Genomic DNA, 26,118 nt, shown 5'->3' on the forward strand with positions numbered 1-26,118 from the left:
CACCTTCGTCATCGACGGGGACAGTGGAGTATCGGGCTAGAAGTCCCTCATTTAGTGTCCAACGAGTCAACAGTCAACAGTCAACAGTCAACAGTCAACAGCCAACACTCCAACGGCGGGGGAAATATTCCAGAGTTGGGCTGTATAAGACATATAGAAACGATCGAATAGTATAACAGAACTAGCATGTTGCATCTTAAATACAAGCTTGAACTAAGTTGGTAAGTAGCTTAAGCGATAACAAGTAATATGCAGCTCCCGTACCCTATGACGCTCTGCACCAGCTGACGCGCAATCGTTAATAAACAGTCCTAATTCTTTTCCCGCTTAAACATCATCTCTAATTTGAGACAACTTTGAACATTCAGAACAGCCCGAAAGGCCAAAGCAGATGCGTCCAGTGAGCGCCTAACGATCGGCTGGTTTCCCGGCAACCGGTTAGTGCGGGCTTATCGAAACTCTGCACATTGTTTATGATTGAAGCTCAAATTTCCCATGCGATCATCAATGCCCGAATCTTGTTAGGTGCGGGACAGGTGGTGAGTATCCCTGTGGTCTTTGAAATACCCCCCTGACGGTTTACTCGAGATACCGATGCCATCTCCGGCGACGCCACGCGCCTCCAAAGGAGGAACGAAAGCGCAGCCCCTGGACATCGGCGAACCTCTGGGGGCGCACGACACAAACACTGTTCGCTCCCGAGTGCGCAAATGGCAACAACAAGGTGGCGGTGTGGTGACTGTTGATGACCCTTACGCCGATGACGAAAATGAACCCAAACCCAAACCTAAGCCGGCCAAGGTCAAGGCTGAGAAACTGGAGCAGCCCAAAGACAAACCCACTGTTCGAAAGCGCAGTCACAGTACCCCGCGAAAACGAGTCGTTAGCGACGAACACTGGAAGCGAACGCGGAACCGAGCCTCGACCCAATCCTCGCGCAACTTGCCCGCCCCGAAGCGCATCTCGGAATACACCACAAATGAGGGGCAACCGAGATCGCGGAGGAGACATGACGACAGCGAAGATGATTTCGACAAAGGTCGCGATCTACCACGGCTCTCGGTCAAGCGGGGGACGGGGCCTAGATCTCCCATCCGAGAGCCCAGATCCGGGGCACGAAAGAACATCGACACGATCACTGAAAGCGACTACGATACGGATAACGGGAAGACGGTGGAACCGTCGGTGATATCGGAACGACTCAAGACACGATCGCCGCCGCCGGAGGATGCGTGGGCGACGAGCGAGGCGGACTTCTCTGAGCTATCGAAGCGACGAGCACGCGGGGCACCGAAGCCACCAAAGGGTGGTATCTTCGCTCATATGATCGACGAGTCAAAGAAGATATTTGCAAAACCGGAACCAGAGCCCCCAAAGCCAACGCCTACGCCCACCACCGGCCGTGGGGCCAAGATCGAGGCATGGCTCTCGGATACACATGACCCCTTCATGGACGATGGAAATAAGTGTGATATGCCAGCTCCTCTCGATCTGAAGTCTGGTCGAGCAAGGCGATCGCAGAAACTCGCGGACGGAGAGACTCCGGGTACGCAGTCTGAACCATCCATCGGCAGCGAGCGTCCAAAGAGCAGCTCCGAGTCTCGTCCGAAAAGTGCGGTGAGCCGTCACTCGAAAGGGAAAGAGTCAATCTCTTCAACCGACAAGCCGTCCAAATCGGTAGACCGAGAGGTGACAGAGCCAAAAGGCACCAGCATCGACCGCCCCAAGTCATCTGTCAAGAGCAAAGATGAGCCTCCTGCCCCAGAGAAGCCGTATGAAGATAGCCTCGCACCCTCCGAATCCGAGTTACAACCTTTCTCCGACGGCGGCTCTGAGGTTTCAGGCAACAATGCACCTGTACCACTCGGGCGCAAGAAGGCTGTTCCAACCACCGGCTATCATCGATTATCAACGATCGCGTCGGCAGAGAGCATGAGTACTACGCTCTCAGACCTCACTCTGCCGATTCAAAGGTCTACCCCGGCCGAGAAACGCAAGCCATCGCTGGCTGAGGAGGATGAGGAAGCCGAGGAGGCAGAGAAGGAAGATCAGTTTGATCCCGATTCCCTTCCCGTGGTTTCTTCACAGTTGAAAAGACGATTGACTACCCATAATGATCTCATGTCTGTGTTGTCAGTGTCGGTTTCCCGCAGGGGTAGTACCCGCTCAAACCGGAGCATACGGACCAACAAGAGCCGTCTTGTGAACGCGACCGTTGAAGACTTGCTCCACGAGCTTTCGGGCGACGAGACCAAATATATGCGCGAGCTGAAGACCCTGGTTGGGGGTGTGATTCCAGTTCTTCTGACTTGCGTACTCTCTCGTTCTGACTCGGCGATAGCAGCAGGCTTGTTCCGACCGTCTTTAGATCCCGAAGATGACGTGAACTTTTCGAAGCCGATTGTCAACATGGGAGTGGCGATCGAGCGGCTGAAGAACCTCCACAAACGTATCCCGCAGGATAACGCAGATGCTCTCCTGACTTGGGCGCAAGGTGCCCAGAGAGTCTACCGCGAGTACCTCAAAGCATGGCGTCTGGGTTTCAAGGATGTGATTGTTAACCTTGCTCCGCGTGAAGAAGGCGATGACAGCAATGCCGACACGAAGAGCCTGGACGAAGGCTTGGAGCGAGATGAGAATGGTGACATTATCGACGCAGATGGTGGGAAGGTCGATGTTGCTTATTTGTTGAAGCGGCCGCTGGTTCGGCTCAAGTATTTGGCAAAGACCTTCAAGGGGATCAATGTTCTCGAGCCGTCTACGAAGGCCGAAGACACAGCTGTCGCATACCAAACTCTCGTGGCGGACGCTAGAAAACGGGTTCGGGATGAAAGGGCTAGACTGGAAGATGATTCTGCTGCTAGTATTGACCCTTCGCGCACGAGAGACCCAATGACCCTGGGTGTTCTTCACGGCATCGGCATCGACCAGACTCGCCGAGTGCGTGCCCGTGATTTCTTCAACCTGTCTTTGTATCACTCCAGTGGTCAACTTGTGGATTGCCGTGCCGAACTGCTGTACCGAGACAATACTTCCAGCAAGGGCCCCGGAGGCGATCTTCTGATTTGTGAGATAGACCATGCGGATCGATGGCTTCTGTTCCCTCCGATGGACCTTCGATGTGTTTCAGCTCGCCGGGGAGAATCCAAGCATGAGATCATTATCATGCTGCGCAGTGCGCCCGATGATCCCACCAAATACTGGCAAGAACTGATCTCTCTTCGTATCGACGAAGAAGAAGTCGGCACCGAGTGGATTTCCCTCCTCGGGTCGGATCCCCTCCCACCCTCCATATGCCGAAGCCAAAGCTTCATCAGCCGCGCCAAGCAGAACAGGGCTCGCAAGCCAACGAGCAGTTCCCCGCCGAGGCCCAACCCTAGTGATGTTGATATTCCTATCGGCGAAAGGGCTGGCAAGCGGCGCTCGCTGACCCAAAAGGAGCACTACTCTGAACCGAGTACAGTCAGTTCAACATACTCGGTTTCGACTCGGGATACTGAGTACACCACCGGTGGTTCTGAGCTATCAGGGAAGTCTATTCGACCGGACTTGCCTCTCCTTCCTTCGACCGACTCAAGGAACACCCCATCTAGCCCGGACAAGACCCCCACAGGACTCAAGCGGTCCAAGGCCAAGCGGTTTTCAAGATATGGGGATTCGGCCGAACCTGCATCTCCCCAAAGTGCTGTGTCTGAGAAAGCGCCTGAGAAACCAGCTGAAAAATCCATTGAGGGTGATGCCGTTGCATCTCCACAACCTAGCACTCCAACGGGTGGCAGATTCTATGGTGGTGACTCTGATCAATCTCCAAGCAAAGCGGCGCCTCGAGAGAAATCACGCTCGCGTATCCCTCAGCCTCAAAAGACCCCCGTCAAAGAGCCTGAGCCAGAATCTCCCCGGGTCTCGTCTGTGCCTTCCGCGACCCTTCCATTAATTCCCAAGATTCGGACTCCGAGCAGCCAAACCCATTTGTCCACTCCAACCGACATTGGTCATGAAGAAGAGGAAGATTATCCTCCACTTGAGTCCTTGCCAAAGCATGAGGATGTCCCTGAGACACCAACCAGGACCAGAAGGAAGAAGTCTCGCAGACGTCCAAGAGATGACGATAGCCCTCCTCCTCCCCCACCACATCGATCGTCTAGCCCTGCCCCCGACAAGCGCTCCAGCGCCCCAATCCTTACCTCCAGCAGTGGCGGACTCAAGAGACGAGGCTCTTCTCCTCTCAAGCATGAATATGAGCCATCCACAGCGTCTGACTACTCCGAAACAGACTCAGATGCCTCTACAGTGCGCCATTACTCATACTCCTCATCTGAGTACTCACGATCCGGCGACTCATCCGACTCCGAAGACGATTATTCTTCCGTGTCTGAGGACGACGATGACTACCATGAGACCCCTAAGCCCAGAATCCCCGATGCGGCCACTGAAGCTAGCTCTCTCTCACCTTCTAACTCCGCGTCCCAAAGTGGCTACCGTACTGTGCCCCTACAGCCCTCCAAAACCTCCAAGGCAATTGCGTCTGTGTTTGCCTGGTCCAACAAGGGAAACTGGGAAACATTGCTTCCTGACGAGTGCAGCATCGTTGTCAGCCCTGGCTTGATAGAGGCTTTCGCCCTGGGGACCGAACCAGATCTCAACTCAGACTCGCAATCGTCGAGACCACTCATTTCTCTCGAGCTCACCCCCCTGGTTCCCATCCGCCGCGGAACAGCTATCGACATCAGCGTCCGCTCCCCGCCAACCGAACGATCCAAGATTACTTCAAGCAACAACATCATGTTCCGCTCCCGTAATCCGGATGACTGCGACGCCCTCTACGGCCTAATCAATCAATCCCGAATCAACAACCCAACCTACATAGCTCTCCAAAACGCCCGCGGCCCCTACAACGACAACACCCCAGCCTTCGAGCCCGCCACAAAATCAGGCGGTCTATTCGGCTGGCCCCGCCGCCGCAAGAGCTACCGCGCCTCCAGCTCCCCACGCTCCCTAGCCGAAGGCTCGGAAAGCAGCGTGGGAACAATGAGCAGCGCCTTCTCCGCCCTAAAGCGCTTCGGCGCCTCAAGCAAAATGTTCAACATCTCCCGCTCAACAATCGAATCCCGCCGCGAAGGTTCCGTCTACTCCGAATCCAACTCCCCAGACTCAAATACCGGCATAGGCCGTATCGCAGCCGCCATCAAGGGCGCCGACGGAATCGGTCTCTCAAATGCCAAAATCCGTCTCTATGCCCGCGAATCAGCTTCGAAGTGGCGCGATCTCGGCGCTGCTCGCTTGACTATCATGCCTGCGCCGCCTAAGAATCCATCTCGTCCTACAACTAGTCGTAGTGACTCGAGTATTCAGCCTGATGATCCTTCGCCGCCTGCTTCGGGTGCTGCGTCGCCTCGTCGTGCTATCGAGGCTGAGAAGAGGATTGTTATTCGTGGTAAGACGCGCGGAGAGACTATGTTGGATGTTTGTCTTGGTGAAGATGCGTTTGAGCGCATTGCCCGGACGGGCATTGCTGTTTCTATTCGGGAAGAGGATGAGGAGGCTGGTGTTGCGCAGAAGGGTGGTGTTGCTACTGGCTCTGGAAGGATTTATATGATTCAAATGAAGAGTGAGGCTGAGACGGCTTATACTTTTGGTCTGGTTGGGAAGTTGCGGTATTGAGCGAGGTTGATGGATTTTGGTTTGGGGGTTTTGGGTTGCATATGTGGAATGCTTTATATGGGTTGCGGTGCATCGGGGGAGGGTGGTTGTTTTTTTTCTTCTATCTTTTACGTTCTTTTCTGCACTTTTGACTTCTCCTTAAATACCGCCCTTTGAGGGCTTTTCCTTTGTATAGACTTCAGAAGATATCCTGGTCAATAGTCAACTTATTTATTAGTATTGGATTACATGCTGCAGAGCCTCGGGTTTCTATGGTATACGGTGGAATCAATCCCGGGTTTGGTTTCAGGCCTCGAAAGGAGTCACAAGTATTATGCTGTCTATTCATCCTTATTTGTCATATTGTACAATTCAAAGATGCGACATGATGATCATCAAGCTTGGAAGTTAACCCGGACCTAACCTCCCATCTCCGCATTATTCGTCTTCTTAAACACATAGCCCACCAAGTTGCACTCATCCTTGAGCATAGAGAGAAGCACATCATCATCGATAGCAGCGTCAAGCTCCTCATCCTCAGCATCAGGATTCAAGAGAGTAGGATCGATATGCGCATACTGAGCCAGAGACTGATGCATCTTCTCCTTCTGACTCTTGGACTTGTCATGGCTACCTTTTTTCCCCTTTGATTTAGCACGGAACGTACCGTCCCGAATCTCACGTTCCTGTTTCTCCATATCAACTTCAGAGGCCCGTAGCATAGACTGGAAGCTAGGCACAGATTCATCGGAATCCCACTCATCCTCCGAAGGGGGATCCGACAAATCATCATCAGAACCAGCATCTGCTGGCGTCGCGGCGCCAGAGACAGGAGCAGACGTATCAGCAATACCTCTTCCGCCGCACTGGCAGGCCAGCAGCTCGTGTGTCTGACAAGCGCGCTCTTCGTCAAGACGGAACAAGTCCTTTAGCTCAGACGCACTGAATTGTGCTCCGCCGTTGCTCTGCTGCATAACACTGTCGGCAAGTCCGAGCTTGGTAACCTGTCTTTGCCAGATCCTTTCTTCAAGACTACCCTTCAGCAGTACGCGGTAGATGCGACAAGGGCGTTTCTGGCCATCTCGATGGATTCGCGCCATGGCCTGGATATCTGTGGCTGGGTTCCAGTCGACATCGAAGAGAATTAGCCTGCTCGCGCCAATGAGGTTGAGGCCTGTTCCGCCTGCTTTTGCGGAAAGAAGGAAGGCAAAGCATTGTGATGCGGGGAGGCGATTGAAGTCATCTACCAGGCCTTGGCGTTTTTGGGCCGGCGTGCTGCCGTCCAAACGAAGATATGGAAGGCCTAGAGATGAGAGGAGTGTTGCGAGAAGGGTAAGTGTTGATGTGTAGTTTGAGACGAGGACTATTTTTTCGTCTGTCTTGTTGTGCATTGTGTCGAGAAGCTGATCGAGGACGCGGACTTTGGCACTTGATGAAGCGGAAAGATGACGGTGCAGGGGTTGAGGTATTGATTCGAGAAGAGAGGTGATGGTTGCATTGGGGGAGCCGTCATTGTTCTTAGCGGATAGGAGGGAAGGGCTGTTGCTGAGTTTTTTGAGGATTGTGATGAGCTGCAGGGCACTTTCGGTGTTACCCATTGCATATTGAAACACGGGAGAGGCAAGGACAGCCTTGTATATGTTTGCTTGGGGGCGGGTCGGTTTGCAGAAGAGCACGTATTCTGTCTTGGGGGGCAAGTATTTGGCCAAAATATCCGCTGTGCGACGAAGCATGAATTTCGAGGTCAGTTCACGAAGCTCCTCGCCCCGAGACTCTCCCTTTTCAATATCCTTGCTTGTTGCTTCGGGCTGTCTGCTCCGCACGATTGGGGTCTCGAACTCCTTGATGAAAGACTTGAAGTTGCCCAGAATCCCGGGGTTGACAAGATCCACAGCAGCGAAGAACTCCTTCAGATCATTCTGAATGGGTGTTCCTGAAAGGATGACTCTCTTTATAGCACTAAGTGACTGAATCGCCTGACCACTCTTGTTCTGCAGCGTCTTGAGTCTGTGGCCTTCATCTGCGATGATGATATCAACGCCAGAACTATTAGCCAAGCCTTCTTGGACGGTCCTCAGCTTTTCATATCCAACAATCATGATACTGTAAGCTTTGCCCCTGGTGAAATCCGACAAACGCTTGCGCTTATCGTCGAATACGAAGACACCGATTCGCTCGTTCCCCAGCCACTTGCGGAACTCCTTCCTCCAGTTATTGATCAGAGTAACAGGGCAGACAATCAATGCTTTCTTGATGACAGGGGGGTCTTCGAAGACCGGGTTCTGCTTCAACAGCGTCCAAAGCAGTGTGATAGTTTGCAAAGTCTTGCCCAGTCCCATATCATCTGCAAGAATAGCGCCTTCGCCGTTAAAGTCGCGCATACCCATGACACACTCATACAAGAATTGAACACCCTCACGTTGGTGAGGCCGCAGATTCTTGCTTAAGAACGGGTCGACAACGACATCAACAACCTGTCTTCCCTTCGGAACAGACTTCGGCCGCGGCATGACCAACGCACCAGCTGCCTTCGGGTCATGTCGCGGCACGACTTTCCCGGGGGCTTTGGGAATAACAGTATTGTCCAACAAAGGCTTTTTGTAAGCCGCGAATGTCCCCGGTGCATTTCCGGGATTGGCATTTGGATTTGTGACCAAGGCAATTGAGCGTTTAAGCGATGCTGTGCGCTCAGCTGCTGTTGGCTTGGACGCTTCGCCTTTCTTGCGCGCAGGCAGCTCTTTCTTCGCAGGAGCAGGCTCCGTCGGTGCCGGTTTCGGGCTTTCGAGGAATTTCCTATTGGAGTAGTACTCTTCGCGAGAAATCTCAGATTCTACCTCGACTTCTTTGCCGGATATCGAGAAGGATACTCCGGGCTCGATGGGAGTCTCGTGCACCCTTCGCCCCATCTCTTTGCCCGTTGTGTCTCGCAGGTATACATTTCCTCGTCGTACGGATATTATTCCATCTCCATCCCATGTTTTGTGTTTTTTGGCGGTCGGTTTGCGCCTGTGTACATTAGTCTCAGTGCGCATTAGGATGAGATGCAAAGGAAAGGCACTTGTTGAGACGACCAAGACTTACCAGAGGACATTGAAGTATTTTTCATCTGATGGTTCATTCTTGGACTGTCCACTGAGCGATTCCTGCTTTATGCTTTCTGCTCCTCGATTATTGACTTGTAGAAGTGGCTTTCGGCTGGCCGGCGGAGTCGATTGTGCAACGGTAGTGGGCTCATCGTCGAGACGAGGCTTTTTGGCAGGACGGCTAGGTTCATCAGTGATTTCGATTGGATTCGACACACTGTTCCTCATCAGAGGGGGTTTGAAGGGCTTGAAGACCATGGCTGTATGGGTCTATTTCCCTTCTTGGTAAGATTGGGTGAGGCCAGGGACGCGACTCGGCGCGGGACGCGAGTTCACGTGACCCTGTATCAATTAACATGGATTCTACTGACGGAGTAAGCTTCATTCGAAGGGCTGCAGATCTGGTCTAGAATCAGAGATTGATAAGAAATTACCTACTTCTTCAGTTGAGGTATAGGATCTACAAATCTTGGCAACGTTCACCGGTATATGGAACCACCTGGGCAAGCGAAAGAGGTATAATTCAAATGAAGGAAATATATGCTTTTAAGCAACTATGTAAAGGGTCGTCAAAACACGAACATAATTAGAAATGTACAAAGGGTGTATAGAACGTCAAGGTCGCCTGAAAAAAAAATAGGTATTGGATGGTCGTGAACAGATCATAGTCAATCAAATGCCATGTCAAACGCAAGTTTTCATCTCATTTCAACAGCACATTTACTGCGCATCTTCGGCCAAGGCCTTGTCGGTCAGAGGGACGTGCTTGGGGCCCTCGTATGAACCCTGGTGGATGAACCACCAGATGGTCACGAAAATGGACAAACCACCGGTCATCAGACTGGCGTAGTTCATGGACCCGGCATCGGTGGGCAGGGCATAGGGGAAACAGAAGATGATGGCGAAGGCGATGATATAAATACAAGCGAGAGAGTTCACGACGTAGCCAACCTTGTTGTTCATGAAGAACCAGCCGGGAACGAATGACGAACGGCGAGTCAGAACGTGGGGGAAAATAGCCATGAAGTAGGACAGACTGGACAGCTGAACGAAGCATCCCACAAAGGCGCTGAAGGCGGTGGTCGAGCCAAGGTAGATGCATGCCAGAATGGTGATGCAACCTCCGCAAACCAGAGTGGCGTTGAAAGGGTTGTGGAATCGAGGGGAGATCTTGCCGATCCAGCCGGAGAAGGGGGTGGCGTTGTCACGGGAGATAGTCCACAGGGTGCGACCGGCGGTGATGTAGCAACCGGAAGCAGTGATCAAAGTGGGCAAGAAAGCAACGATCAAGAGACCCAGAGCACCACCACGGGAGTTGGTGGCTTGTTGGTAGATCTCAGCCAGGGGGAAGAGAGGGCTGTTTGCCAGGGCGTCCACGTCGTTGATAGCGTAGAAGATAGCAATCATGTAGCAGATACCAGTGACGAAACCAACACCCATCTGGGCAAGGACAGCCTTGGGGATGTTACGACTCGGCCTGAAAGTTCAGTTAGTATAAGATAGAAGGGAGTCGTGGGAAGGGAACTGACTTGGGGATTTCCTCGGCCAAGTGAGATGAGCAATCAGGAGTTCCAACACTGTAAGCACCGTTCAGCATACCAGCGACGAAAACGAAGCCGTTTGAGCTGTAGCCAGTCTGGTTGTCAAAGTGGGCCCAAATGGTTTCGTTGGACGCATAGCCAGTTCCGTTGACGTAAGGCATCACAGCACACACAACGATGGTGATGAACACGCCAGCGAGAATGAAGAACATGCCGAGATTACCGATATAAGGCAAGTAACGGTTCATGAAAAGAACGATGGCGCAGCATGTCCAGGTGCAGAGGAGGAAGCTGATGAAGATGTTCCAGTTCGAAGGGACGAAGCCTGGGTGCATGACAGCATACATCGCTACAGTCTGCTGACCCAAGATCAAAGACATCGATGCAGCACCGAGAATCCAAGCCAGACAGTTCCACCATCCGGCGTAGAAACCACACACGCGACCGTACTTGGGTCCGGCGGTGATGGTCGCCCAGTGGTAGACACCACTGGCAGAGGGCATACCGGAAGCCAGCTCTGCGATGGACGCAGCCACCAGCCAGTAGCAAACAGACACAACAATACTGGAGAGGGGTTAGATGTCTTCCGATGATCAGCACACGGACAGGGGCGGGGCATACAATTCGTAAATAGTTCCTGCCAGTCCACCGTTTGAGAGGGCGGTCACGACACTTCCACCTTGAGCAATCCAGGTGTTTCCGGTCGTCACAGCCACGGCACAAATACTGAGAAGACTGAAGTTTCGCTCGAGTTCCTGACGATGTCCTGAGGCGTTCACCAACTCCCCATCTACGGGGCCATCGTTGGTGTGCACGGGCGAGGGCTGGACCTCCTTCTCGGGGGCATAGTAGCCCGTCGTCTTTTCGGGTATTTCGTTCGCCATGATTGAGAGTTGATATCTCGTCTCTGATGTCTCGATCCCTGAAATTCCACCGATATCCCAAATAACCCCTGATTCCAACGGTTCAAGGCGAGTTGACGATGGTTATAAAGAAGGGACGTCTGGAGTTCCAAGTCTCCTTGTTCCCGGGCGATCAAATGAATGGAATGGGAATGTCGACGGGAAGAAGAAAGGGAGCACGGCAAGCCTATATTACTTATGCTTATCACGGGCCCGAAGAAGGTCGGAGTCGGCTCTTCATCTACAACCAATCACTTCGACTTCCGGGATGCATTTTGTGGCCACTTTGGACCAAGTGGGACCGCCCCAGACTTACAATTGGGCGAAGTCGGAGGCGAGTAACCCATTGTGTCCAACAAACGGAAACTCTACTTGAGGCCGGACTTGCTTGCATTTGCGCTTAACCCAGAAGGGGAGCTTCAGCAGACAGGATTTTGCCCACACCCAATTCTCTCCCCTTGTTATCTCGACCATCAACCTCATCTCGTCTTCCTACCTTTTACGGCCTCGGGAGATTGACAACCTTCTGGGTCTATCTGTTATCTGGGGTAATCGCTCGACATTCCCAGATATCCGTTAACCCCAGAGTCCCGTAAGCCCCGTCCGCGATCTCAGTGCATATGTACTCCGTATCTTACTTTAAATCGATGTCCACCTTTAAAAATGTGCATGCATAACTCTGCCCCTACTCGTAACCCTCGGAACTACCTCAGCGACATTCTTGTTTCCATATGTCACGATGGGGACCTCTCCTATCTAGTTTTTGCGAATAAAATAGACTGAGACACCTACCAAATAAAAAACCTTACTTGGTAGACTAGCAAACTAAGGGGGTGGGCTTCGCCTAGTCGCGCTCTTTGGCTGGCGAGAAGCATAGGGTCACATCATGCGACACCAAATTTGTACAATGTAGCAATAATGTTCCAGGGCTTCATTTCGTGTTGGTAGCAAAGGTGGACACAACAATCTATATCTGGTAGACTAAAGCGACCGGGGTGTACTCCGTATACTACTCCGTACAGCACTGTGGATGTTGGGGGCGGTCTTGGATATTAGCCACGCCACGTATTCGGAGACACTGCTATACTCGGAGAGGCTGCTGAAGGATGCAAGGATCATGAAGAGAATTTTCGAGACTTCATCAATTAGAAACAATCGAGACTCTCTTTAGATCTGGCCCTATCGAAGAAGGCGTCCGGAAATATAGTCCCCAGCTGACTGTGGATACAATTAACCTGAGATCTTGCATCTAGACTGAAACTACGGTAGCAGCCTCGGTCAAGATCCTTTAAGCAGTATTAAGTAATGAACTCGAAATGAATTAAGCCAGCGCAGGAGGAAACTAACAAACTTTGAATTTGCCTTTGGTTCGGAGTAACCATAACTTTAGCGAAAACTTTGTATTCATCATGACGCAATCTTTCCGATGCTTCCGTTTTCAGTATACGGTAGTATATTTAGCACATACAAGACATTGTCCATTTTCTTTAATATTGCCACCATGGAATTGAACTGAAATTTGGGGGGGATCAGACACCGGTTCATGCAAGCACAACGGAAAGGCGAGGTATACGTGTTCCCCTCAGATCTCGCCTTCCTGCTCCATAAAAAGCCGAGGGGGCCCCTCCCTACGGAGTAAGGATCCCCCAGTTCCACTTTCCAAAATCCCTCAGAAGTTCGGGCTTGGGCCAACCAGCGTTCTATTCCAACCAACTCCACTCGTTGCGCTTGTCGTTAGTGCCGAACTCAGTTAAAGATGGCCCCCATCTTTGATAGGCCGTGAGCCCGCTCTGGAAAAACCACGGGCAAAGTTTGTGCACCATCATGCCTAGCCGGATCGGTGCAGAGCACCACTGGACAATTCCATTTAAATTGTCCTCCTTTTAATACAATTTATATTAACTCATAAACACTGCTTACTCTCCCCACTGTGGGCCGAGAGTCCTGATTCAGTGATCCTGACATAGAAAGAATAACGCCTATCTTCGCTTACAGCTCGCGTGGCTCCGTATTGATTGGGTTGTCCGCCTAAGCGGCTAGGAGGATGATTCCTGCAGGGCTACCGTGCATGGCGTTCTTACCCAGTCCAGTAGGTAGCTAAACTGAGTGAGTTCGTAGGTCCCACGCCAAGTCACCGGTAAACTCTCAGCGCCGGCAACCGGTACTAAATTGGAGACGCAGCGAAACCTACACACAGCTGAACGTCCAAGAGCTGGCCGAAGTTGGAAGGCGTTCATTGACCCAGAAGCCAAAAGTGCAACAAGGTGCAGGAAGTGGACCGAACACCGGCAGAATTACTGTCAGGTACAAATCAGAGCCCAGCAATCAGATCAATTTCCCAAACAATCCCGATCCAAGGATACACAGACCGACCCTTGGGTCTTGCTCTCCACCAGCCAGAGGTTGTTCTGCGGTTGTGCTCTGTCACCGAAGATCCTGTCCCCTCTGCGTGATAAGCCTTTATCCTCCACATTGTTCTGCATCCTCTCCAGTCCACCTAATCACGATTTTTGGGCGTTTCTTATCCTTGTCCGTGATCGCCGATGCAGGACCTATCGGAGTCCATCTACTTAGTCTACCTCATATCCCGGCTAATCTTATAAAATGTGAGTGCGCCTCACAACTCTCATTTCCTTCGCCCTTGGAACCCCTCCCCCTTGTTAACCATCCATTCATTCAGGTTCAAGAGGGCTGCAATGTCTGGTCTAGGAGGCGACTTCGCCGTCAAGTTTGCCCGTGAAACATGGGCTCTGTACGCCGTCGGCGTGCTGGGCGCCGTTTTGCGATTGTGAGTACATCTATGTCAACGGTGCATGGAAAGGCCCGCCGCTAACGATATGATTCCGGCAGCACTGCTCGTATTCGACGTCTGGGTATCCGTAATCTCCAAGTCGATGACTACCTTATGTTGTTCGCAGTGGTTTGGTATACCCTACTATGTGTCGCTTTAAATCAAGTCGCTTCTGGCGGAGGGTCCAATCTCATGACACCCGAAGACATCAAGAACATGACCGACCAAACCTATACCGAGCGAGTCAGTGGAAGCAAATGGGTCTTTGTGTCGGAGCACTCCTTCATTCTCTGTGTTTGGGCTCTGAAAGCATGCATGCTGGTGATCTATGCTCGTATCACGTATGTCGACCTCGAAAGTTACATTGCGCCTGGCCATGTACTAACTATATCATCAGCGAGGGTCTCAAGCAACGACGCTGGATTAATTATATCGCCATCTATGTCGCTCTCGGTTTCGTCGCCACTGAACTATCACTCTTCCTTATCTGTCGCCCATTGACAAACTACTGGGCCGTCCCTACACCAAACTACCAATGCTCGTCCTACCAGTACTACGAAATTGTTCAGGGCTGCATCTCCATCTCTGCCGACATTTTCATGCTCCTCATCGCCATCCCACTCCTCGTGCAGGTCCGCGTCCCGCTCAAGCAAAAGCTGATCTTGCTTCTGCTCTTTGGCATGGGCATCTTCGTCATCGTCGCCGCCGTCCTCAACAAGGTCTACTGTCTCGTTCCCTCTCTGATTTCCTACGTCTACATGAACTGGTACTTCCGCGAAGCCACCGTCGCCATCCTCGTCACCAACCTCCCCCTCATCTGGTCTCTACTCCGCGACGTTTTCCCTGCCCTCAAATCCTGGACCGGCGGCTCCAAGCGCGGCACCGATCGCTACAAGTCCGGTCCCTGGACCAGCAAAGGCGGCTCCAATCTCCCGCCCTACGGTCCCCCAAGCCACCTGCGCTCCGGCGACTTCACCATGCAGGACTTCCAGCGATCCGCCACCGTCACGCCACAGAAGGCAACTGTCTCTGACGTCAGTTTGCCTAGCGATGAGCGCGATGTCAGTAGCGATGATGGCTCTGCACGCGCTCTTCGTATCCGTCAGGATATCACCGTCACCGTGCAGCATGATCAGCGAACCGAGGATTTCCCATCCAATCAGTCGAATTCCTCACATGTCCGTCCACGTGAGGATGTCTAGGCTATACGCTATACGCTATACGCACATCTGCAATCCGCAAGAGTGCCTCTTTTTTCCCTATTTTTATGATTACACGAAGTCCCGACGGACTTGATACCCCGTCCTTGTTTTTGAAACCTGTTCATATATTCGATCTGTATAGAGGACCGGAGTTCTTTAGATTTAGATATTTTTTGTTCTTTTCTTTTATCTGAAACCCTGTACAATGTACTCAAATATGCACGATCATTTAATTATGAGCCTATTCAATAGTCTACAATTCATTCTCACATCTACTACGCATTCTAACTGCCTCAAACCCTAAAGTTGAGTTCACCTCTCGGCAAAGGCAGACCACCCACTATCCAGACCCGGTTAGAGCGCGACCCGCCGATCTCCCGGCCCTTGCGTCAAGTGAGAAAAAAGAAAAGAAAATTCGCCGATCCTACCACTGTCGGAGGAGCCCCGAGCTAAACGCTGATTGGCCAGTGAGCAAGGACCTGGCTTGAGTTCTTGGATGTCTTGGGGTAAATCTTGTAGTGTCTGGTTCTGGTTTCACGCAAGCCAATTTGCTCCGTCGAGGGCTAAGAGCTGCATATGCAGGCCATTGCCCATATGGTTATCCGAGCCCTAATACGCTATTGGTCCCTTAATTTTCCCTGAGTCATTTACACACGATCGGGGAGCCCGTACGAATTACGCCGCAAACATTAATTATTCCAATCCTGCGGTGTGCTGTCCACAAACCAGACCGAAGCGTTAATTTACCGAGAAATTGCACTCAGAGTGCCCATCAAATCCCGGATCATCATTTCCACTCCACCAGGATCACCATTTCAACCGTGGGACTGGCGAAGCCGTCAATTACTGGTGAGCCACGGATGCGCTGCCGAGGTGTACCGTGTTGAACCATGGGCAGTTTGGGTATGGAATTGGGGTGCAATTGGGGGGGGACTGACTTTTGTGATCTGCGTGGAGAAGTTGACGTCGCTAAGTGGGCCGCCATTATCAATTTCCGTCGGTCATATCATGGAGGTCGGCATTCCCGGCGTGATAGTGATATCAGTAAAAAAAGCCATTCATATCGCTGTTCATATTGCGGTTGAGTTACTTCTCTTTACCCCTTTTTTTGGGTCTCTTTCGATATGAAGGTATATTGGGAATCAGAAATTGTCCACGCAAGGCACTAAATCAGAGTTTGAGGTTCGGCGGTACCGCGTTTCTAGAAGTTAATCAATTTCTTCTGGCACCATGTGTTTTTGTTCTTTCTCAATTTTGCGACGCATAGGGCAGATTGTCGATCTTGCTGGTTTTTGGTTCTCTAAGAGTAGGATCGCATTGCATAAATTTTACTCTAAATTGTACATTGTAGTGCTTGTATACTCCGTGCTAAAGTGCTTGTATTCACAATGTAGAAGTCCAAGTGGATCAAGCTCGTCCCTTCGACCGTAACCATCATTGCAGGCTTATCATTGCCCGATGGGGAGGGTGGTAGCCACATAGCCACAACAATTGCAAATTTACCCTCTTCTCGCAGCCGCCGTAAATCTCTCTTCGGCCGAAGAGCCGATCCTTTCCGACTCTGATTCCAACCTTTGGGGGAAGGGGGGCACTTCGATCGCAATAATGCTCGTGCGTTGCCCACTCCATCTTCTCGGTTTCGGAAGTGAGGCCGGCAGTTTCTACGGAATGCGTGCCCGAATACGAGGTCTGAGATCTGGTTTTATTCACGGCTAGAACCTTAACACAGGGGGAGGGCTAAGTCAGGTACCATTGGGGCACACTCGAAGTATCAAGTAAACACTTGCATATTGCGGTGGCTTGGGTTTTACTTCTACGTGGCTTTGAAACGAGACTGGGAATTGACTTGCATGCGTATGTGCAGTGGAGTTTCAGAAGTATTTGACCTCAGGTACTCCATATTTCGACTTCAGACTCAACTTTTGATCTATATGGTATTTGGAAACATATTGCAGAAGATAGTAAACGGGACACCAAACAGGACACCAAAAAAGACAGTAAAGATGTCATGGTTACTGCCCAGGTGAATACAGATCGGTCAGGCTCGAAACCTTGGAAGTGGATTCTAAAGTACTCTGTACTGGAGGTCCAATACTTATAAAACTGCATTATACGTATGCACAAAGGCACGGTTCTCAAGTTCATCCCGAGGTCTGAAATTTATGGCCTGTTGCCCGGGAACAGTGGGTGTTTTGCCTCAATCTAACTTGATCTCGTAGGTGCGCCGGTCGCCACGAGGAAAGTGCATGAGTGGTGCTACAGTGCCACTAGAGGCGTTGTTTGATTTGCAATTGGGAGTCAAGTGCTCCGTACGGAGTAAGACATTCGAGAAAACCGTTGTTTCCATGCAGACGCACTAGACAGGGGCCCATTGTGCCGAGCTAGCGAGAAGCTAAGCATGTGCCTCAACAATATCCCTCATGTTCCCAAACGGATCTGCCCATTGCGCCCCAATGTTCGAAACAAACTTGCAGATTACATCAATCTATTTGATCTACAAACGATCAATGCACTCAGTATCCGTACTTCGTACATGTACGAACGCTCGCACACACTCAACAACTTTATATTCGAAGGAAACTTGACACGCTCGAACTATTGAATCTTAACCTTGGTCCCGCGCCAAGTCCGAACTCAATCTCGCTGCTAAGCGATTTCGACAAACCAAGTTCCACTTGGATCTCGACCATAGGAAGGAGTTGCACTATTGAAGTTTCACGCATCTTGAGTCCGCAATTGGATTGTGCTGGGTGCAGGGTGTGCTCAAAGCGCCGTAGGGGGGATATGGGTCTGGCGGTCCGCACAGACGAGTCCCTCATAGCGCCGGGACGCTATTTTTGAACTGATTAACTTCCGGCGTTTACTCCCGGGCTCCAGTAGTGTCGGCTATGCGCTCGGATTGGGTATCTCGTCCTTGGCTTGTAGTACTCCGTAGGATGGGGGCGTTCTTCCAAATCCCAGAGACCCCGAAAGGTGTCTGTATATTCATGAGGTTGGCGGCTCTGGGGCCTGGGCCATTTGAAAAGTCTGCTGCCCAGGTGCAACTTTACAAAGTTGTAAGGTCGGCAATAGGGGTCTTGGCTCAGGTAGGCAAACCTTGGAAGGCATGAACAGCGTTGCTCTGTTGGTCTAGGGGTTGCTACAATCTTGGAGGTTGGGCATGGAAATGTCACTGTTTATTCCTTCTTCGAGGTTTCCAGGGTTGGAAGGTGCCTAGTAGAACTGGGGCCCATGACCAGAACCTTGAAAATGACTATCTAAGACCCCATAGGCGATACGTATATATCTTGATGAATCCTTCTGGATAGTAGATCACCCATCTCCAGGGCCGGCTTTCAACAAGTTTGTTGATCTGCTGTAAAACACAGAGGCGAGAGCATTAGAACGGGAGCCATCTGGGTATAGTAGAAAGACCTCGGGAGAATTACAATGTAAAGCTGAGAGCTTCTGGCTTCAACACTAAAGGTCGGAAACTGCTTGGGCTATGTTGGAAATTATATTAGAGAATGAGCGAGCAAATATTGAAAGAAGGGTAGGAAAGAGGAAAAAGGATAGAAAAAAGACATGGAGGAAGACGGGAATACCTTTGAGGTCCTGAAATAACAACATGTTACATGGTTCCTTCCATGGTTCCCTTTGGGTCGCCCATGCCTCAAGGCCGTGGCTCCCTAAGTTGTCTTTCCATTGATCGTTCTTCCTCGCCTCTCACAGGACATGCAGCCCTTTGCATGGGCACCATCTTACTCATCACCGACTTGACCCTTATATCTCTCCCGCGATCACTTGCGTCGTGATCGACTTGCGCTCCGGCAGAGCCCCATCCAAGATCCCCCGGAGGTCAACGACAACCCCGCCTCTTGCTGCATCATGCGATTGAGCATCCTCGCTTCACCCGACTTCATGAATTGACCACCGGTCACCCGCTGATCCAGCCACATTTGCATCATTCGGTCACAACAGCGAATTCCGCAAACACAGACCTCTTCGCCGACGAACCCAGCACCCAGTCGTCAGAGATTTTTCTTCTTTCTATTCTTCCGAAGCTGCGCGAGGAAGCAAGCTGGCTCACATAAGACCCATAAATATGTGGTGCTTTGGAAGTCCAAAATGCAGCACAAATCAGCATTCTCAAGGGTGAAATCACTGCCCCGATCGAGTCCACCTACCAAAACACCATGGTCAAGGAGGCAGACATCAAGTGCCATAATGATACCATATCTTTGACCGAAGATGCTAGCTTCCAGTCGCTCAAGTTTGCAACCGAATACAGGCTACATACAAAATTACCGGCTACCCAAGCTCACAGCAGTTCCAACATATTGCCTCAGCCACAGCATTAACTCCTCCAAGTACAGCTCGGTTGATTTCGAAAAGCTGTCGCATTATAGCAACTCATCGTCACTTTCTTCCTCAGAGATCCACTCACCGGGGGGCTCAGGGAGATTCACAGAGTCATGGTTACATGCTTTCCTTTCCTTGGGTTCGCCTATCTCCCTTAGCTGTGGCTCCAGGAGTTCGTTCTTCTCCTTCACGCATGTCACACGTCGCAATGAACTCATGTTGATCCTTTTTTTCATCGCCTCTACCAGCTGTCAATGCCACAGCGCATGAAAACGCTCGAATTTGAGACAAAGGCCCAGAAGCAACCCTCTGTGAGGCATGAAATGCTATTATGAAATTCCAATCGCCTATTCCAGAAGGACCACACGACTGGCATACAGCACAATCTAGCAGAAAAGGCTATTTTTCAGGCCTCCATACATTTCACTATCAAGGAAACTCATCTACCGCAGACAAGTTCCTAATAGCAAAATGCGAGAGCCGGGTACGAGACAGGCTCCTCTGTGTGGGAGGAGGGAGCAGATCAGCTTTCTCGTTACTTGTCGTGGACTCACGGTAGACGCCAGCCTTCGGCTCGTAGCCCCGTTTACGGGATTGTTGCGGTCGGGAAATATATGAGAGTTCACAAGTACCATTATGTGATCAAAATGGTCCTCGGCCTTGGAACAGAACCAAGCTGATTGAAAGGGGGCAAATGTGGCATCCTGAGGTCTGGAGAAACACCATGCCTACGCGGAACCCCGCTACGAACGAGCCCTCGGAGGCGGTTACAGGAAATGGTCATGTCGACCTGAACTCGATGAGGAACTGGCAACTACGGGATGCTCCGAGCGATCCAGGCATCATCACCGACAACAAATGCAGTGAAGGCACAGTTTTCTGGGACCCTTCACGCGCATGGCTGACGGACGCGGGGCTCGTATTCACCCTTCTAACGCTCACAGTCAAGCAGCGCAAGGAAATCTTCGTTTGGGATTTCACATCAGCCGGAGACCCACGTTGCACCCGAGTGCCCAAGGGGCCGACTGTAGTGGTCATGCAGAACAACGTCCGCTGCTTGCTCGCATGGAAGGGCATGTATATCTTTACCGGCGGCCACAAGCTTGCGGGCTGGCTTCTAAACACGAAGTACCCCGACCCAGAGCGCGGCCGCGAAGCCGGTTGGTTCCAACACCACAACGAAGTCCGACTTATTTTAGACCACATTCGCGATGACCATTGATGCAGCCTATAGAATTTACTTATGTCCCACTTGATATTCTCAACCTGACTTCCCTCTCCCTATAGTAGACATCACCTTCTCTTCCAAGGTTGGCTTTGTACAAAGACTTTTATGGTGAACCATGGTAGCTTTGCTGTCTTTTTTGCTGTCTTTTGCAAAGTTTTGTTATACATGCTCAGGTGGAGTTTGGGTAGTATTTCTTATAGGAAAGATCAACAGATTCTGTCATTCCAACGTTGTTCCAAGGTTACAATGGCCCCGGGCCATCAATGGATGTAAACTTCACGTAAGATATATACAGCTTCAAAGACACCACTCCCATCAATCTGTACATACGTCCCTCCCGAAGTCATTCCATGTGTGCTTCAATAGGTACCATCCATCATCAGCAGTGACTATTGTCCTTTGATATCTCACAGCGACAGCTGATTGAAAATTTCTTTCGAGCTATAAGAAGCAAGATTCTGGTGCTGGGTGCATTTAATGCATTTACCAGGTCGCCATACGATAGTAGCCTTTTGTTTGGGATCGTCAGGCTGACAGTTGCCGCGAGTACACGACCCAGATCCAGTCCTGACGCAACCGGAAAGGCAGCCACAGCCTTGAAAGAATGTTTTGTCCCAGTCGCACATCTACTGAAACTGATTAGAATCTCAGTTTAGCGACGTCGTAATCATGACCTACCTTTTCCAAGGTTCACAGAATCGTTCGGATAGGTAGCAATGATGTATAGATATTTCAAAGTTTCAGATATGGTCAACGTCCACGGCTGTGAACCTTGTAGTGTGGGATGTAGTACTGTGCTCCTTTGCTGTCGATAATGGGAAGATTGTAGACTTATATAGATAACTTTAGACGTAGGCTCGGTTGAGGTTACCTACTGGCATTCGACTGTGCTCAATCCAAGATAACCGCCCTATCCCACACATACTGACGACTGAAATTCATCATTATATTCATATTTAGCTCTGAAGATTAGCGCTAACAAACACCAAAAGGGACACGCACTTGATCAAACCGCTATCACAGACCCCTCTGACTCACAAGAAATCGAGTGAGACAACCAACAGATTGACAAGAAACCCATGGATCTAGGGCAGAAGTGGACTGATCAGACAGCAAATGTATGAGTTTGTGCCTTTTCTTCAGCAACACCTACGCAGCTGGTCGCTTATAGCCAATCAAACCATTAGGCGGGAGAGCAGGATAATACTTTCCTTGGCCTTGGGACAGGAATTAGTTCAATTGCAGTTATAAGTGAGAGTGCGATACATAGCACTGCAATAGCGCCAGAATGTTTTGCGGCCAATAGGGCCTAGTTATATTCTTCACCAACGTTGGTTTGGCATGAAGTGTTGGGGTTGAACACAGGCTGCGCTGCCCATACATTTGCGCAGAGATGACCGTGTGATTTTGGATTGGAGTTTGTAGGAACGGTGTCATCACTTTTCGTCGTCGGATATTGTAATTTAATCGGTTTCGGCTCAGGTTTAGGACTTTAGGGGCGACAAATAGTAAGAGGGATGATGCACATAATGTAGTGTGATATAACCAACGTGGTAATCATGGAGATTTGCCCAGGTGGATATTTGGCGCCCGTCCCGAGTCTGGAAGTCAGGTGCCATTTTCCAACAAGACAGATCCATATGTGAAGCGCATATTGTTGAGCTGAGTTGCAGCGGCTGCTCTGGTCCAATGAGATCTACGCGATTCGGTCGAACGCAAACTGACTAGTCTACAATCTGTCTACAATCTGTATTTCGTCTTCCACAGCTTAGCCAAGACTTTTGTGGACTAATTATGAATGCTTCATGGTGGCTTTCTTCTGTCACCAATCTATTCTCACGTCTATCACTCCGTAAATCAAAGGATAAAGTAATCCTCAATCCCTAATTCTCTAATTCCGTCTTAGCTAAGACCTCCTTTGTTTGACTACTATTATTACTCTACAATTAGTTAGAAGGATAGTTAGAAGGAGAGTTAGAAAGACAGCTAGAGGGATAGCCAAAAGGACAGCTAAAAAGATGTCACGAAGTCTATGATAGCTCTCTTCCGACTAATTGGAACATGAGATCATGCTAATAGTTACATAACTACTCCTGTTTATAAGCAACCACTATCGTCTTTTCGGCCGCACATGAGCGCGGCACTGAAGCTTGTCGTTTCTAATTTCAGAACAACAGCATATCTGACATCCCAATAGAGAAAGCTAGAGCAATAACCAGACCTGTCAACCAGACCACCAGCTCACCAATTCACCCAACACTATACTCGTTATAACTTGGCATAGGCATCCCGAAGAGCACGCACAATCCCAAGGACCCGCTTACGGTTGGCTAGATCCTTGAAATCGAGCCGGCTTCGATCTGCAACCAGACTCATCAATTCAAGTCGCACTTTCCAATCCACTGACGGGTCCGCGCTATATTCCTTTGACTCAAACAACAAATGTTCGTCTAACCGCACTCGCCAAAACGACTGAGGTAGCTCCCACCCAAACTCCAAGAGCATGTTCTTCAAATTTTGAACATCATTCGTCGTATAATCGGTGATGGGGCAGAGGAATTCGGAGATGAAGACCCCAAGCTCTTGTGGAAGAATGTTGAGACCAGAGGTTGGGTGAGAGTAAGCGGTCTTGGCGAGTGCTATGGCTTTTTGGATTGCGGGCACGATGAGTGGACTCTGAGTGAAATTCACTAGAGTGACATCCAGTGGGAGTGGGTATCCCCGACTCATCTCGGATATTCCCCACCAATCGCTGCCACGCCAATAGCCTCGACAAATTCGGACAAGTTTATAGAGATTGGTATGGCTGGTCCATAGGCCTCCTCCAGCTCGATCGAGCATGAGCCAACAGTGGGCATGGATCATAAACCCCTTTGTTTTGCCTTTCAATCTGTTCGGTTGTTTCACAATATCTGACGCATAGAATTGGGTAAACATCTGGGAATGGCAGTCGGTCTTTTTCTCCCCGGTCACTCTTGCTTTTGTTGGGTCATTGACAGCAAAGAAAGGCCCCTGAGAGTATCTTAATCCTGAATAACTGAGCTAATTAGAAGACCGGAGAGGATTGAACGAGTTTTCATGTGTTAGGAGCTTACTAGCTCGATATAGGCATGACCATAGCCGAGGAAACCTGTCTATGAAGACATTTTCGACCTCCTGTGCTGATATCAAACAATTTTCCGGGTCGGGCTTCCAGAGTCTTTTCCAACGTCGCTTGTTAAGTTCCGAGGCTTCGCTGTACGAACAGGGTATTCCCGAATTTCTTGTGGTTTCGATACACACTCCACATAGAAGACGTATTGGCTCTGGTAGAACCCCTTAAACAGAAACACCTACACGGGCCATCACGAAGGGAATGGTGTTAGAAAGTTGAAATTCCCTTGATGATTGGGAATGGACGATTTCATGATCGGTTTCATAATGAGTGCTTCATGGCAATAAAATGACATCATGGTGAATGCTTGACTGTTACTCACTACTGCTCCTCTACCTCCGTACATGAAGCCCGAAATGAAATGTATCGTTGAAGAGACCATGGTCTGGTCGCCCAGGGGTCTGCTCCTCAGCGAAGGTCTGGAGCTGTCCAATCATCGGCCCGAGTGGGTGATTAGGTAAGCGTCCAGTGACGTCCACTTCGCTCCCCGCATTCGCATTTCCCAGGAACGGAAGTTTGTTGATACCTTGTTCCATTTCATCTTCCTTCACGGCTCTTTCTTAGGCAATGGAGGGAAACATTCGGGATTGCGCCGACCACTCTCAGTCCAGTCTGTCGCTGTCCCGCCATGACGTGCCCCAAGAGCAGGATCCGCGACGCAGGCTACTGTTGATATACATCCATGGCTTTATGGGCTCGGAGGCCAGCTTCCATGATCTACCAGCACATGTCCATGATCTGCTTACAGCTTCACTGGCCGAATCTCATGTGGTTTACACGCGCATGTATCCTCGATACAAGTCGCAGGGTGAAATTCAAACAGCAGTAAACCAATTCAGCACATGGTACGTGATCTCACAGTGGACGCCTCACTCATTTGAGCAACCCTTTTGAGAAATTATGACTGATGATATTGGTATAGGCTCTCACCACATGAGGCAGATGATCTCGACGTCATCTTATTAGGACACAGCCTTGGTGGAATTCTCGCAGCAGATGTTGCACGTCTGGAGAGAGATGGACACGCGAAGCACCGGATCCTGGGAGTTGTGGGATTTGATGTTCCATTTCTGGGGATCCATCCTCGTGTCGTCCCAACTGGCACCATGGGCTCAATGCCCAAGAAGGCACCGGCAACCGAAGAACTAGCGGGCGCACAAGAGTCACTGGGAATGGAAACACCATTTAAACCGGCGACCTCGAATCCTAACTTTGACCCTCCATTTATGAATGATGTGCGTTTGGTTGAGCGTGGCTTCTTGAAGGGCATCATGCATTTCGTCAACAAAAACGAGAACAATCTCACAAGATCAATCATCGACCGCGTTGTATCGCCGTTGAAATTTGCAGGATGCGTGAATAATTACTCGGAGCTTCGACGTCGGTATCGACATCTCATGGATCTGGAGGCTGCGGAGTCCAGCCCGGAGAGGGTACGATTCGTCAACTATTATACTGCAAGTACCGGTCACCCGAAGAAAGAGAAGAAGAAGAAACCCCCGAAAGAGCCCAAGGAAAAGAAGTCCCAGAAGTCCAAAGATTTGAAACATTTAGAAGAAGGCGGCGAGACCAAAGAATCAGAGGAATCAACTGAGAATCCTGAAGTCACTAGTCGAACGCAAAACTCGGAGAAAGCTTCACTAGATGAATTAGGAGTATCAGCTGACTCCGTCCAGTCTGACAGCACCCCATCGCTGGACAAATTGTCTCTGGAAAACTCTCTTGAAGACCAATCACTCAAGCCGATATCTTCCCATACTTCTCATACTTCCGTGGAAACCGAAAAAGCCAATGATGCAAGACCTATACCCACACAGTCAGAAAGCGCCGACACCATACACTCAAGCTTAGGGGGACCTAGAGATACACAGTCCCTTTCTGAAAGTGTGTCTATCACAGAAAGCGCATCCATCACACCTTCGGAGGCTTCGGATCCCTCCAAGCAGCAACTCCGCAAATTTATTCTGCTCCCCTCACACCATTGGAAATACAACGATAATTCACATTGGGTGCCAATATTGATGGAAAATATGGACGAAGTCGAAGCGCATCAGTCTATGTTCATTCCCCATGGTGCGAATTACGACCACCTCATTGGAGATAGTGTTGCATTGATTGAACAGTGGATCGAGAATGATCTCAGTCGACGGGCACTCCAGGAGTGCCTCGACTAGAAGGAAGCTTATACCATCTTGTCTTCACCTTACATAGAGCGACATACATTGTACAATGTTGA

General features: G+C 50.3%; 7 protein-coding genes across 7 annotated transcripts; 4 read left to right on the forward strand and 3 right to left on the reverse strand.

The window, feature by feature from the left end:
* Positions 1–594: 594 nt before the first annotated feature.
* N7506_006842 (uncharacterized protein) lies at positions 595–5,661 on the forward strand (the record flags this gene model as incomplete). Its single annotated transcript, XM_056956135.1, has 1 exon — positions 595–5,661. The coding sequence occupies one exon, from the start codon at positions 595–597 to the stop codon at positions 5,659–5,661; it is 5,067 nt and encodes a 1,688-aa protein (XP_056810469.1).
* A 398-nt stretch (positions 5,662–6,059) lies between these two features.
* N7506_006843 (DEAD/DEAH box helicase) lies at positions 6,060–8,981 on the reverse strand (the record flags this gene model as incomplete). The annotated part of the gene is made up of 2 exons (XM_056956136.1): positions 6,060–8,646; positions 8,722–8,981. The coding sequence occupies 2 exons, from the start codon at positions 8,979–8,981 to the stop codon at positions 6,060–6,062; spliced, it is 2,847 nt and encodes a 948-aa protein (XP_056810470.1).
* Positions 8,982–9,443: 462 nt separating this feature from the next.
* N7506_006844 (uncharacterized protein) lies at positions 9,444–11,148 on the reverse strand (the record flags this gene model as incomplete). Its single annotated transcript, XM_056956137.1, has 3 exons — positions 9,444–10,200; positions 10,253–10,828; positions 10,886–11,148. 3 exons carry the CDS (start codon positions 11,146–11,148, stop codon positions 9,444–9,446), a joined length of 1,596 nt encoding a protein of 531 aa, XP_056810471.1.
* A 2,714-nt stretch (positions 11,149–13,862) lies between these two features.
* On the forward strand, positions 13,863–15,159 carry N7506_006845 (uncharacterized protein; the record flags this gene model as incomplete). Its single annotated transcript, XM_056956138.1, has 3 exons — positions 13,863–13,954; positions 14,017–14,298; positions 14,355–15,159. 3 exons carry the CDS (start codon positions 13,863–13,865, stop codon positions 15,157–15,159), a joined length of 1,179 nt encoding a protein of 392 aa, XP_056810472.1.
* Positions 15,160–20,224: 5,065 nt separating this feature from the next.
* N7506_006846 (uncharacterized protein) lies at positions 20,225–20,722 on the forward strand (the record flags this gene model as incomplete). The annotated part of the gene is made up of 1 exon (XM_056956139.1): positions 20,225–20,722. The coding sequence occupies one exon, from the start codon at positions 20,225–20,227 to the stop codon at positions 20,720–20,722; it is 498 nt and encodes a 165-aa protein (XP_056810473.1).
* Positions 20,723–22,996: 2,274 nt separating this feature from the next.
* Positions 22,997–23,458, reverse strand: N7506_006847 (uncharacterized protein; the record flags this gene model as incomplete). Its single annotated transcript, XM_056956140.1, has 1 exon — positions 22,997–23,458. The coding sequence occupies one exon, from the start codon at positions 23,456–23,458 to the stop codon at positions 22,997–22,999; it is 462 nt and encodes a 153-aa protein (XP_056810474.1).
* Positions 23,459–24,449: 991 nt separating this feature from the next.
* Positions 24,450–26,056, forward strand: N7506_006848 (uncharacterized protein; the record flags this gene model as incomplete). Its single annotated transcript, XM_056956141.1, has 2 exons — positions 24,450–24,727; positions 24,805–26,056. 2 exons carry the CDS (start codon positions 24,450–24,452, stop codon positions 26,054–26,056), a joined length of 1,530 nt encoding a protein of 509 aa, XP_056810475.1.
* Between the last annotated feature and the right edge of the window lie 62 nt (positions 26,057–26,118).

The sequence above is a fragment of the Penicillium brevicompactum genome, assembly GCF_028827555.1.
Source record: "Penicillium brevicompactum strain IBT 35665 chromosome Unknown utg000005l_segment0_segment0, whole genome shotgun sequence".
Taxonomy (NCBI): Eukaryota; Fungi; Ascomycota; class Eurotiomycetes; order Eurotiales; family Aspergillaceae; genus Penicillium; species Penicillium brevicompactum.